General features: G+C 39.5%; 1 protein-coding gene across 1 annotated transcript in view; it reads left to right on the top strand.

The window, feature by feature from the left end:
* Positions 1 to 14,721, top strand: part of szt2 (SZT2 subunit of KICSTOR complex) — a 108,865-nt gene that overhangs the window by 72,493 nt on the left and 21,651 nt on the right. Inside the window, exons 57-63 of the mRNA XM_071531026.1 lie at positions 673 to 720; positions 2,287 to 2,408; positions 3,006 to 3,191; positions 8,941 to 9,205; positions 11,576 to 11,655; positions 14,014 to 14,139; positions 14,500 to 14,702. Coding sequence (XP_071387127.1) covers positions 673 to 720; positions 2,287 to 2,408; positions 3,006 to 3,191; positions 8,941 to 9,205; positions 11,576 to 11,655; positions 14,014 to 14,139; positions 14,500 to 14,702 — 1,030 coding nt within the window. The remainder of the gene's footprint in view (positions 1 to 672; positions 721 to 2,286; positions 2,409 to 3,005; positions 3,192 to 8,940; positions 9,206 to 11,575; positions 11,656 to 14,013; positions 14,140 to 14,499; positions 14,703 to 14,721) is intronic.

Raw genomic sequence — 14,721 nt, 5'->3', positions numbered from 1 at the left:
TTCTTTACCACTTGAAAATCTGCCTTTAGGATTTTGCAACTTTTTTTTATTCAATAGCTGAATTCTGCAGTCAGTCAGGCTGTGCCAGTAGCTACTTGAATGCAACATGAGAATCACAGATTACTTATTGCTCTTTTAAACTAGCTTCAGGGGGTTAAGAAATCAATTAAACTAAAATCTAAATTGAAGTGATGGGAATGATTTGTTTTAAGGGGTAACAGCAAGTTGGAGACTTATTCAGCATTGGTGGAGGTTTGCACTCAGAGTGCCTTCTAGTTGATATTCAAGTTGAAGAGTAAAGAAAAAAGAAAGTGGTGGTGACTACAGGTCCCCAGAGGGGCCAATATTGGTCACTGACTGTCGAAAAACTACAGCAGCATATGACATGACTTGAAGAATGTCCCTCTATCCGCAGCATGTTGCTAATAGCTGTCACTACTGTCACTGCCATCATCTGCAGTGTAGAGGGAGAGGTCCAAGCATGACTGTTCTGTGTCAACATGCTGTTTTTGCTACTGCGCTTTGATCCTTTCTTTCTCTGTCCATGCTACCAACTGTCCAACATACTTCTGTTCTTTTGCTAGCGTCTGGCTTAGCTCAGTTTGTGTAGAGCTGTGTGTTTCACTGTCAGTGCCTGCCTTGCTGTTTGTACCCATCTCTGTTTGCCCACAGTAGACAGTTCAGATGAGGAAAACAACCCTGTGCTAAATAGGTTCATACGTAAGTTTGCCTTCCAGCCTAACACATTGATTCTGGTGGTGGGATGTTCTCTTTTGTTTAATTTGTAGAACCCTGGTGAGTTTTTTGTTGATTATTTTTCTATTTTCATTTGATTCCCCTTCTCCTCATCAGTAATAATAGTAATAATAATAGCACTTACATAAAAGCAGAGTTGAGAATGTGCTTTAAAAGGGCGTAAAAACAAGGAGTAATAAAATATATAGATTAATTCAACAGAAAAGTAATGGAGAAAGAAAAGTAATTAAATTAACATGTCTGCTGTCACCTGTCGCTATCTTGCTATCAGCAGTCTGCCCTCATGTACCTGTATGCATGTCTTATTGTGGTTTTGCTTTTATTGTGTCAGACTGATTTATGTATTTTATACACTGTGCATGCTTTTTGTCTGTGATTAACATTAATATTCTCTTTTCTTTTTATTATTGTTCTGCATGCTTATAAATGAACTCAATAACTTTGTAATTTCAATCTTATATTATATTATATTATATTATATTATATTATATTATATTATATTATATTATATTATATTATATTATATTATATATTATATTCTGTTTTTAGGGTGACTCTGTAACATCTGTCCAGGGACTACAGATGATAGCCTCTTGGCTAACTCTGGCGCATTTACAGCAATGTTTATTAATGTGCACTGTCCCTGTTAAATAAACCAACAAATAAATAAATAAATAAAAATAAGAAACAACACAAGCTTAAAAGTGGACAAGATCAAAAACATGACATAAAAGGAAGTCCATAAAAGTGTGTCTGAAGAAGTGAATTAAAAGATAATGAATTTGCCCAAGAGGTGGGACATTCACCAGTCTAAATATCAACTATAGTTAATATAATGATGGAAAACATTGCCAGATCATATATGGATATGTAATGACCAACACCACCATTCCCTAACCATTTCCTTACTGTAGCTGCAGCGGTTCTGCATCACAGGATCACGTTCATGCTCAGGCATTAGCTAGACTCTGTCTCTAATCTACAACACTAAAATGGCTAAAGTCTGTTACACAGAGCTTTGAAAACAGTCAGATTGATTATGGAAATTGATATTATTTTGCAGCTTTTGTGCTGCTTTTGTTTCTCCTCTTTCACTGGTCATGTATGTCACATTTTTGTTAGGAGCATAGTCATATGGCATCATGAGTGCACCATAATTCCAATTATCAATGGATGAAATTTCCCTTTCCAGCTCAGCCATGCCATTTCTTCTGCCTAGCCTTGCAAACATCTCAAACAATCCTGAGCAACTCTATGTATTTGGCCTCTAGGCTTAAAAAGCCCCACTGAGCAATTCCCCATTCTATGTATATACGGAAAGACATTTTATCATTTTATCTTAATAATGTCATCCTCAAAATCACCATAGGCTGCTGTCCATTTAATCATATTTTATGGTAAAGAGCAGATGAAAGGATGTCGTGACAGTCACTAAGGTCCCTGTGTTAACGGGATCGCTGTGGCAAGCTGTCTTGCTTTGGCTCAGGTTTTCCCCTGCCGTCTCACTGAGTTTCCCCCTCTTCTGTCCAGCTCATAAGGGCTTCCAGCGCTTCGAGGCCCTGGAGCAGAGTGATTGGTTCAGTCCTGGACAGGCCGGGGCAGGACTGGCTCCACGCCAGAGATTCCTCCTCATCAACATCGTGGACAAAAAGGTGAGTTGGGATATAGAAGTCCCAGACTGGAGAGAATGTTTCTCAGGCCATGATAAAGCAAGTTTAGGCCTCCATTTGTCCTCTTCTCCATTAAAGCCCTGGACAGCAGTCTAGGAGGGAAGGTTTGGACATATGTGTAGCTATGTATGTACTATATGTCTTATTTGCCTGTGTTAAACCCATGCATGATTGGAAATGTGGAATTTGGATATATTTATTATGTGTTATTTAATTCATAATGTCAATGACACTCTCTATGACAACCATATTTATAGTGCATTATAACGGCGCTCATAAGGAATTATGGTGCACTCATGATGCCATATGACTATGCTCCTAACAACCTATAATGCTGACTTATGCACTCTATATTTTGTATATAACTTAAAAGGTAACAAGTAACTTAATGTGTTAGTTTTTCGATTTATGTCATCAGTTATTAGTTATTTCTCTCCCTCTTACCTGTAATACACGACTCTTTCAATCTTAAAAGGAAGTAATCTGTTTTTACCATTAGAAATGAAAAACTGCAAATTGCACTTGCTCGCACAGTGTAGAGAATGGTACCAATATCAGTCTGCCTTCTCTATATGCTAGGTGACTCTATACAGCTATAACTGGTCTGTGGACCTCGGGGCATCTTTGAATCGTGAACTGGTCCAGCTGGTTAAGTGGCAGAACGCAAGGGCTCATGTCGTCTACTGTCTGCTGAACCAGAAGATGGGTCTCTTTCATCACTACTGCTTCTCCGACGCACCCATCCACGAAATAGACTCGAAACAGGTAAAAACAACGACGAATGAATGAAGCCGTCCGTACTGACAGTGAACGCAGCAAGCCAAGTCGTTCTGGCCTCAAAAATGTGTCATTTCGTCATGCGTCATGTCTATTTCAGCGACATTTCGCAGGTGAACCCCACCTCCAAACTATGGCTATTGGTGGAAAACCACTGTTTGGTCCAATGGTTAGTAGGATGACTTGCAGGTAGACCTATACCACCAAATAATTTCTGCTGTATCAAAAGTTTTTTCTAGTTCTGGTTCTTTTTCCAGAAAAAAGACAAGAAAAGAGCGCATAATGCCCACACTGAAAGCTGATTGGTTCCCGTTTTGTACCTCAACAGCACTGTTGGAATCACATGAATACTTTATCCAAAGCGATGTCATGGGGCATTTGCTCCCTCAGTTTAGGAACCGCTGTTACACACACCTTACCATTGCCGCTGAAAGTAAGTCTTAATGCCTTATGCTTCAAATTGTCAATCACAGCCTTCATATGGTGGGAATTTGGGACGGTTGAGGAGAATGTCCTGCTAGTTCAGGTGGAATCAGCCTGTCAGGGTAGCATCTGGCTTTCCAGTATTGCAGGAGCAGGCAAGTCCTGGGGCAGCTCTGATGCAGCTGTCGTATCCTGGGGAGGAATTAGGGTGACTTCCACATAAGCAGGTTCAGTACCTGTTCCCCTGCTAGCCTGTTTGGCACTTGCTTAGAGCACACTTTTCATTCGTATCTCAGACTCTCTGACCTCGTTTTCATCTGCATCTGGATATGCCAACTGGATAATGAACAATGCGATCATGCCCTTGCATTTACACAAGGTATTTATGTGTTGTTGTTGTTGCCTGCATTTTGCATTCTGCATCCTGCATTCCTTCGAGTTGCGGTGTGTCTGTGCCGACACACACTGAACGGTGAGACAGTTTAAAACCTAGCCTCAGTGGAAGTATAATGGTCAGCTAATGTTGTATTGCCATTAGCTCATGCTAGATTGAGAGACTTTAGTTCCTGAAAAAATATGAGTTACTGGACTCGCTGAATGCAACTAGTCGTCTGTAACCGCCAAAGTAAACTTACAACCTTTGGGGAAACACTGCACAGTACAGATTGCATTTCCATCCGGCTGACTCTGGCAGATCCCATCACATTCCCATTGCAGTGCGTGCTCTGTACATTTACACCTTGCATTAACATGTGTTTTTCCATATCCAGATAAGATATCCAGATACAGATCGGATTTTAGTAGCAGGTGTAAATGGTGTCTGCCAAATGATGCTCTGTGTAAATGCTGGGAGGCAGAGGTTGTCACTAAATCCCCTCCTACATTACTGCTCCAGTTATAATGCATCTGTTATCTACAGCTCCATCAGTGCTTTTTTTCTGCTTGATGCACGGTTGTTTTCTGTTTTAAGTGTCTCAGCGAAACTGCAGAACCTGCCGTATTAAATCTGGAGCCGCAGATCAATAAGAGAGTGATGGTCCTGCTGCCGCAAACAAAAATGAGATTTCTCAATTTCTTTCAGGTTTCAGATTTTCTAGAAACACCAACAGCCATTTGTTTCTACTGAGCATTTTGTTTTTCCTGCCCGTTACCCCACTATTTCCTGCTTTATGTTGCCCTGATCACATCCTGGAAAAACAACCCAGTCTGAGATAAATGGCCTTGTTTTATAAAATGAAGCACTGATCTAGCTGAATCCATTTACCTCTTGTCAGTTTCCATTTATCCTCCTGTTTTATTTATGATGAGGTATGGAATTGGGAAGTTTGGACAGGGAGGTTTTCATATTATTTAGTTATTCAAGTGTGCTGCTGTTCCACTCATGAATCACAGCACTGGACTCGGGCTGACTGATTTTATGAAATGGTGTTTGTTCTGCTGGTAACTGTGAACTGATTAATTGGTAATATACAAAATGCGATTCGCAATAATCAAAATATCAACATCCATACAAAATTACACTTAAATTAGATTCATAGAACAGTTCTGAATTACACTAACCTATTCTTTCCATTCACAAAATATTCCAAAATCAAGATCATTTTGTAATATAATAATCCTTATATAAATAATTAACAATGTAACACTGTAGTTACACACACTGATTCATTCATTTTTTTTTACAACCAATGTCACTTGTGCACCGTTTCTATGGCAACAGTCTAAACATTACTATCACAGCTGATGTGACGCTGATGTAGCCAAAAAGAACTTAGACTTTGGCTCCTCTTTAAGTCAAAATCACTTGACACCACAGAATATATAACTTTAAACAAACAACAGATGGTTGGGAGTCAGTCCAGCTCCATATTTGACTTAAATGATACAGCACCATTGCATGCATACACATTGAATGCATCACACTGCCAGGTAGAAAACTGTTTTCTATGCATATTTTATCCTCCTCTGTCCTCAACTCTTCCTCCCCTGCTCCCTCACATCTCCAGACAGCTGCCATGTCAAGCTCACCTGTTCCCACTGGTGGGTAAGAGGACAGTGGTGCGGAGAGACTCAGCTCCCCCAACTTCAAGCCCAGTGATTTTCATTTCCATAGCTGCAGGTCAGCTGAAGCGCCTGTCATGGTGTAAAAGAGCGGGCCTGAACATGGGAGAACCTGCAAGTGTTTTAGGATCTTGCAAAAAGAGCAGTTTCTCTCGCAAACTCTTTGACAAATTTTTTTTTTCTGTGTTGCATTTGGTGCGGCATTAGCCTAGAGGTTAGAGAATTGGAAAAGGTTGACGATTCAAATCCTAACAGCAGTAGGAGACTGTGGTTGTACTGTGGTCTCCTATTGTAAATGTATGGAGCTATGAATCTGAAACAGGCTGGTGATGAGAAAGAAGACAGAGCTCAGTTGGTTTTCCGTGGATAAATAAAGGTTAAAATAAAAAATAAAAATACATTGGACTGGTAGTGTTCTTATATCGTTATTTATAACAGGCTAATGTAGTGATTTATTAGAGAAGCATTTTACTTTTCAGCAGCAAAGAAAAATGTCAAGTGCCCTTTTAGCCTTTCCCTTACAGCCAATTACAAAACAAGCTGAAAAGAAAAGGAAACGAGCAAACTTTTGCTTTCCCTCCGATGGCCCCACTCTTAATCACTCCAGCACTAATGAATGCAGACAGAAGGCAGAGTCAGAGCAGCAGAAAATTTGCCCGAACAGAGCATCATCTGTCATGGTCCTGATGAGGAGCAGAGCGAGCACCAGTGCACAGTTTGACCCTCCAGCCTGTGGGCACGAAGCAGCCAGCTCTGCCACACTGGGGCATCTGGGCCATAAGCTGCTCTGCTGAACAAACTTACCCAAAAGTTACCATCAACAGCGACGAGGGCAGATGAACGCAGCTCTGGGCATTTATTACAATGCTCCATCGCAAAATCTCCATCAACGCTTACTTTTCATCTTTGGATATTTATATACACTGCCCGCCAATAGTTTGGGGACACCACATTTTCCTTTATTTTTACTATTTTCCACATTTTAGAATAATAGTAAAGACATCAAAACTACGAAATAACACAAATGGAATTATGCAGTGACCAAAAAAGTGTTAAACAAATCAAAACTATCTTATATTTTAGATTCTTTAAAGTAGTAGTTTGCCTTGATGGAAAGGCAAAGGCTTTGGAAAGAAATTCATACATAGGCATCAACTTCACTATTTATATTTGTCTAAGAAACACATTCCAAGCATTTAAGCATAAGCCTTTAGATCAAAACGGCTTTAAGAGAATGAAAAACATAGTACATTCAATCAGGTGTCCCCAAAATTTGACGGGCAGTGTATTTAAGTTTAGACTTAAATAACTTTTAATGGCTGGATGCCCTTTAATTGATGCCAAAAGTCAGTGGGCTACCTGTAATTATTGTTTTTTGGTACCCAACCTAATCTTCGGATAGTCCAAACTTTGGATATAGTAACATACTAGTCCATAACTTAATCTCTATACTGTAACCACATATTATAAAAAATGAAATATATAAAGTACAAAACATTTAACTTTAATTATCCCTCTAATATTCATTTGGTTTCACATGGATAACTTTGCTCACAGGTCAGGGTGCACATCTCATACTCATGTTTAACTATCAATATTATCAACTTCTTTACTGCAGTGTGAGAACTACCACCAAAGGTTTATTTATTTATTTAGTTTTATGTATTTATTTATTTATTTATTTTTAACAAGTATTCTATGGAGAAATGGGAATTAATACTGTATGTCTCATGAAATTCATATTAAATAAACCATCCTGTAGCTTTGACTTGTTTGAAGCCTATTAATGAAATTGTTCCTGACATTTTCCTACTTGGCAGCCTTGGATATTCCTTCAGTGACCTGATTATATTCTCAGAGCTTTCTTGCTTTAATCTCTTATCTGTCTGCCTCTCACTTGATTTAGTTTAGTTTCATTTAGTTGAGTTTTGCACTTAAACAAATATGCACTGGAAGAGACTGATGGGACTTGAAATGGCATCTCTTTTTTTCTGTCTCTCCCTCAGAGTCAAAATCAGAGTCTTTACCAAGCGTGACAAGTATACCTGTGTTGCCAAAGCATTCATGAATATTACTAATTCATATAAAAAGTTTAAAAAAAAAAAAAAAAGCAAGTTTATACATGCTAACAGTATTTACAGATGTACTTGAAAGGAAAAAAGCAAAATGAGTGAAAAAAGACAATCACATACAGGAACAGTTTAACAAAACCTTGCAGGGATTCCAGGATGTTTTTCCAGCCTTGTTCTGTTTGACGGGTCAAAAATCATCTTGTTCCTCTTAGTCTAGGAATTGCAACATAAACATACAAACAGCTTGGAAGCCTTTGATTCTCGCACAAAACTTTGGGAAGTCCACATGTTTAACAGGGAAATAGCATCTCACCCTCAGTCTCTGATTGCAGTGTGACCAGAGAATTTTCTTCTTCATTGGAATTTGTTTTACTACCTTGGTGGTCTAGTGGTCTTTGATTAAGTATTTTTTTGTATTTGTTTTATATTTTTATGTCTTTTACTGAGACAAGATATCGTCTGGATTATAATTTCTTTCCAAAGAGGTTGAGTTAGGATTTATTTGGATTTTTTCAAGCTTGCGTTACTTTTCATACTCATAAGACAAGAGTGAGAAAACGGACACATTGTTTAAAGAGTGGCATTATTTTGTTGCTTCTTAGTTTCTGTGACTCTCTCTCTCGCTCTCGCTCTCTCTCTCTCTATTCAATTCTTCCCTCTATATGTACAGTATATGGGGGCAGGGGGGATCATGCATATATATACATGATGTAAATGTAAATATGTATTTACATTTCTACTGTATCAGGTGACATTTAGTGATAAACATTGCTGCTTCATTTACAGTATTCCAGTATTTCCCCAGGAGTAGCTGGAGGTATTGTTTTCATCCTTTCATCTCTCTCTCTCACTCTCTCTCTTTCCCTCCCTCCCCCCCCCCTCTCTCTCTCTTTCTCTGTCTTTCCGTATCTCTCAATTCAATTCAGATTGCTTTATTAGCATGAATGTCATCTAAATACAATTGAATTAAATAATACAAATGACTAACCAAGTACAAAACAATAAACATCTAACATTCAGAACATGAGTCCAGGGAAACAATGCTGAATGCAGGCTGGGTTTAGAAAGCACAAACCAGTCTAACACTATAATCTCTCTCTCTCTCTCTCTCTCTCTCTCTCTTTCTCTCTCTCTCTTTCTCTCTCTCTCTCCCCCCATCTGTTCCTATGTCTCTCTTTCAGGACCCCAACCCCTTCCTCGGCCCCTCCATGGAGCCGGACGCGTTGCTCCGGAGCTCGGTCCCTCCGTTGCCCAGCAAAGAGCAGGGGAGGCTGGGCGGCTCGGGCCGGAGCCTGGCTCCCCTCCACTTCCCCTCCGAGCTGCTGCCCTTCGACGAGGCGCTGCGGGACGTCGGCGCCCTCCGAGCCCTGGCCGGGGCCCCCGACGGGGACGTGGTGGCGCGGCACGGGGCCCAGCTCCTGGAGGTCAAAGCTGCCGAGCGGAGAGGTCTGAGGATGAGAATAATAATAATAATTATAATGATAATAATGAGAATATTGAGTACTTGACTAGAAGTGCATTTTGATGCATTGCAAGCAGATTATAAGACCCATAGACACTTAGATAAACTTTTCATCACCAGACAAACTTTTAATATCATGTCATTCACTATACAATTGCCCCATAAAGTATTCAACCCTCTTAATGTTTTTTGCACATTCTGTTTATCATATTATGCCCTGATTATAATAATTATCATATACTCACAATGCACATATACAGTATATATGTGCATTGTGCATGTATGTGCATCTACGAACCCTTAAAACCCTTAAAATAACCTTACATTTTCATTAATTTACATGAATTCACCCCTTAACTCATGCAAAATCCCCTTAAAATGAATTAAGGGAGTTGAGGAAATCCCATTGAAACCTCCTTAAACACTCCTTAAACCTGCACAATAGACATGAAAAATCCCTTAATTACTAGTATCTCTGTGATAAATAATAATAATAATAAATAAATAATAAATCCCTTATAAACCCACGATACTAACCTTACTTTTTTAAAGATATGTTATTTTTAATGGATAATTCATGTTTATGTAATGGAGACATTTCAGGGATAAAATTAAGAGGTTTGGTTTGCTAGTAATGCCTCATGAGTACCCCTAATAATAACAATAATAATAATGTATTGATGATACATAATATATTGGTAACAAATAGATACATTCATGAATATTTCTATAGAACTTTTCAAAACCCAGTTACAATGTGCTTAATATAAAGCAAACAAAACGGACAGTAAAAGGAGTGAAAGGAAGGTAAGAAATATAAAAGCAAGGCAAAAAACATAAAAGTAAACCATAAAAGGGAGGTCAAGACAATAAAAGACTGTTATTTAAAAGCATAAAAGTTGAACTGAACTGCAACATTTGTGTATCGTTGCTTTTGTAAATTCTTTTCAGGTCTTTGTTCTCATTGTGGAGTCATGCCAAAGGTATTTCATGTCCTAGGCAATTAGATGGATAATAAAGTTAAAAAAAATATGAATCATATTGACCTAATAATAATATCTTGTCAGTCTCTATAATAATAATAATTTATCACATTGACTAAATACCGTCTTGTCAGTCATCACTCCACTTGTTCTTGGCAATTTAGTGAATATCAGACAAATTATAATGGTAGCAAGGACTTTGCCATATCTTAGGGTTTGGCGAATCACCACCATCACATCCCTGAATTCAAATAAAAAATGAATAAACAAAATAATAAATAAATGTAATAAATAAATGAATAAAAAGTGGTGGCTTCATTCAGATAGTTGCTTGTTTGAGTTGCTTGGCTCCACAGAGTGTTGAGTCAAATTCAGAATGCAGTCCACTGAATCTAAACAGAGCCATCCAATACTTGCCAATCAAATAGCCAAGCTCACCTCTTAGGCTTTGTACAGGTTGACACCCTGCTATTATACAACAACTATCTGCCATGTTTGATTTTGGCAGCACACAAAATAATTAGTTTCTCAAAAGTAAGTATCTAGTTTGAAGTCACAACAGACAGTTACACTCCACAGTTAGAGGGAGGGTGGTGAATTTGCCGGAATTAGGAAAGGTGGGACAAAAAAATGCAACCAATGATATTTACCATAATCCTTGATGTAAAATACATCAAGAATTCTAAGCCGATTTTGATACCACGAGAAGAAAATCCTGTTTTTGGTCAAACAATGTTTATTTAAAATTACAAACCCTGCTTTTCAATATTCATTCACACCAGTTTACAGCCCAAATGCCTCATAGCCAGGCAGAAAGCTGTAAAATTGCGTTCTGCAATGGACCGTCAAATTTTGAAAGCTTAATTAACATGTTGATTTTCATTGGCTGTCGAATAAGTTCAATCACCGAGCTGCAGAACACCACAGTGTTTTATGAATAAGGGCCTTAGACATCAATCTTTTGATCACATCGCTTCTCCTTCGTAAACCCTGTCGGCATTAAGATGCATTTAGCTTCTCACAGCAAACGGCTCTCCCTGTTTCAGTGCTATTTATACTAGGCTCGGCATGGTTTACAATTCTGGTGGTTTGTAGCGATGCACTGATACCACCACTGATGTGAAATAGCCAGCCAGTGCCAGGTTAAAATGGGTTACTGGTACCTGAGAATTTCTCCAGTACTGAAATCTGATACCAAGAGTCACTTGTAACAAGCCAGAAGTCAGGGCAAAATAACTTGATCTACTACTTTCTTTGCATAGAAGGCTGCTAGCTCTCTCTAATGGAGAAAAATGGATTATATCTCAATCATTTTTGTCCAATGACCCCCCCAACCCCCACCCCCTGTCCGACACCCCCCCTTGCTGACAGAAATGGAGAAGCAGATGAAGATTGAGAACCTGTTTGTGACTTGGCAGCAGAGGTCAGCGCAGTCCAACATGCCCATCTCAGTAAGTACACGTCATTAGCCCTTAGACCAACACACACACACACACACACACACACACTGTCATGTCATGTGCAATCTCAACCAATGACATCTCCTCATGTCAAGCACATTTGCTTATTTAGAGGGGTTCGGGGGGGATTTTGACAAAACTTAGGGGAATGATGCATCTCATTACTTTGTTTCGTTTTTTTTCAAAATTGCACTGATTGGCTTACGGTTCATTCCTGGGGGATGCCATGTTTGCTGCTACTTTGTTTCAAAGCAGGGAATATCCAGGCTAATTAACAAAGGTTGCTGTCTGCCACAGTGACATTTCAAGACGTGTTAAGTGCCGCCATTAACTTCATGGAGCTGATATTCTGCCAGGCACTCAGACAGTAGCCACTGCAGATACCGCGTGTCTAAGTGCTGCACACCAGATTTGGATGGATGTTAACACATACACATAAAGAGATACGTTTAAATTTTGATTTTTAGATGTTTTTTCTTGACCAGACAAATAGGGTTTATTGGGGTTTATTGAATCTGCTTATCGAAACTGAATCCCTTATCAAACCTTTTTACATAATTTGTGGGTGGGAAAAAGGACAAAGAAAATTTCGCAAACACAGCACTCATTAACTTTTATCACAGATAAGTGCTTATTCATCACACTTGTGCATCCGCTTAGTCGACAGGACCGTGCCACAAATATAGCATTTCGCCGTATTAACATTTAATTTTGAGAAGTACGCCCACGTTTTTGAACACTCGTGTCAATCCGACATGTGTATGACATCATCAGGGCGGATGGGGGATTCAATAAGAGGATTTGCTCGACTTTGGGATTAATGAATCTGGGTATTTTGCTAACTTGGAACCGGTTCCAAAAAGTAACCGTGTAACGCAACCCATCCTTTCAGACAAATGTCTTTATGGGGCACTATAAGGTACAACTGATAACTTGTGGCTAGCCATGCTCCTGAATGCTCGTGCTAACAAGCCATTTTAGGGAAGATGAAGGACAAATCTAAAAACTGTTTCCCCCAAGTGTCTAGTGAAGAAATGAAATGACCATCTAGCATGCAAAATGTCAAATAATCCCTTTAAAACTTTTCAAAGCAATCTGAGTGCCATGCTCTGCTCGTTTTCCTTGCCAGGGATCTCTTTGGGTGTTTAGTGCATTTCATGCCAACCCACATTGACGTTTAGCACATGATGACAGAGAAAAAGCAGAAAAACTGCCACCAGCCCTATTGCACATCAACTTGACTCAAATCATGGCATTCATGTGGTAGAAAAGAATTAGGCCTTGTATCACAACACTGCTCTGGCCTCTCCCACTGCAGTCCCACTCTCTAAGCCTAATGAGCTGTTGGCTAGAAGGGTAACACTGAAGTTGAAGTACATTGTGATACATTAAAAGCAGATTACAAGCCCATTAGAAGCAGAGATAAACTATTTTTACAATATAATCTTCAGACAGACATCAGAAAATTGCATTCAATTTAATATCATGTCATTAACTATAGTTGTTCCATAACGTATTCAACCCCCTACATTTTTCACACTGTGTTTAATATATCATTCGTTGATTATAATAATTATCATGCACTCACAGTGAGCTTATAATGCGCTTATGAGCACCACTTCAAATAATGTGCTGTTGGATGTGTCACTGAAAGTGGTGAAACGCACATCTCATACTGTGGTTAAGGGATGAGCTGTTTATCTTCAGATGTACATGTACACTTGCCTCAGTGTCCCAGATAATAGTTGGGTTAAGAGCTTATTCAGGTTATTGTGAACAGTGTGTAATGCACACCAACATTCTTCAGTATCCAAAGAATAATGGGATATTGTATTCAAACACACTCAATAATCGTAATTAGTCAAGGCCAACCTTGCCGTCATGTAAAATATTCTGTACTTTAGTTTTTTCCATGTGACTTGTGAATGAATTCCATCAGCGTCTTCTCCATGTTTGAGGCTTGAGAATGGAGCCCAGTAGTTGTCGTTAGTCTTGAACATCACCATCACCCCACCCCACCCAAAGCTACCCCACGTGCAATTTCACCACCTAAGCCTCCATAGATGATAACAGTGATGGGATGATATTCTTGTCTCATGATATGATTCAATACGCGATATTGGGTTCACGATTCAATACAACTACGATACGATGTAATATAATTTGGATGGAGAGCTTGTGAAATTGTGACGAGAAAACCGTCTCATTTGTGATTACTACAGCAGAATAAAATGTATCACGATATATCACAATTTCTTTTTTTCCCACGATGCATATTTAATTTCGATATATTGTCCCATCCCTAGATGATAACAGTAATAATCACGGACGTTGTTGATGCCTCCACAGGTGGCAGACTTGGACACCCTGAAGCAGTCGTCCAGGCTGGTCCATTACTGCGCCACCCCGCTTCTCTTTGACCCCATTTTCCGCAAGCAGATCCAGGAGGAACAGATCATCCAGCCTCCAGTGAAGGTAAACTTGCTGTCTGACCCAAAGGCAGAGTGCAGGAAGATTAAAATGGGTTCCCAAAATGTTTGTGAGAAACTGGTATCTAAAGTTAACTGATTATGTCGTCTTGCTAAAGCCATCAAAATTAAAAATTCCGTACTTTATAACCTTGTCGGTTTACCTAAAAATCTTGCCTAGTGCAGCTTTAACAATGCAAGTCATTCCAATATAGTATAGACTTAATATAATACTATAGACTGGTAGGTATTAAGTCATAAGTCAAGGCATATTTTGTAAGATTAATCCACACAGTACTCATACCTTTTGTGTATGTGAGCATACAGTATGTATACATGTAGAGCTGGTGATATGTGCGTGTGCTAGAGACGGCATCGCTCCAGCGACTCCACGGCGTCGGGCCGGGACCGGAGCTACAGCGTGGACTCGGCCGACATGCTGCCCAGCCGTCTGAAGGAAGAGGCCTGGCTGCTAGAGATCTCCACCACCTTCCTCCAGCAGTACGTCCAGTACCTGCAGAGCATGGGCTTCATCCTGGTCCAGGTCCGGCCTCAGTCCCCGGCTCGCAGGTCAGTCTTCCCCACGATA

Source organism: Centroberyx affinis, unplaced genomic scaffold, assembly GCF_046629955.1.
Source record: "Centroberyx affinis isolate AG114_WGS23_722 - 3 ecotype Tasmania unplaced genomic scaffold, CSIRO-AGI_Caff_v1 ptg002023l_1, whole genome shotgun sequence".
In the NCBI taxonomy this organism is placed as follows: domain Eukaryota; kingdom Metazoa; phylum Chordata; class Actinopteri; order Beryciformes; family Berycidae; genus Centroberyx; species Centroberyx affinis.
Note: the sequence above shows the minus strand (reverse complement) of the source record. Positions and strands in the feature narration are given on the sequence as shown.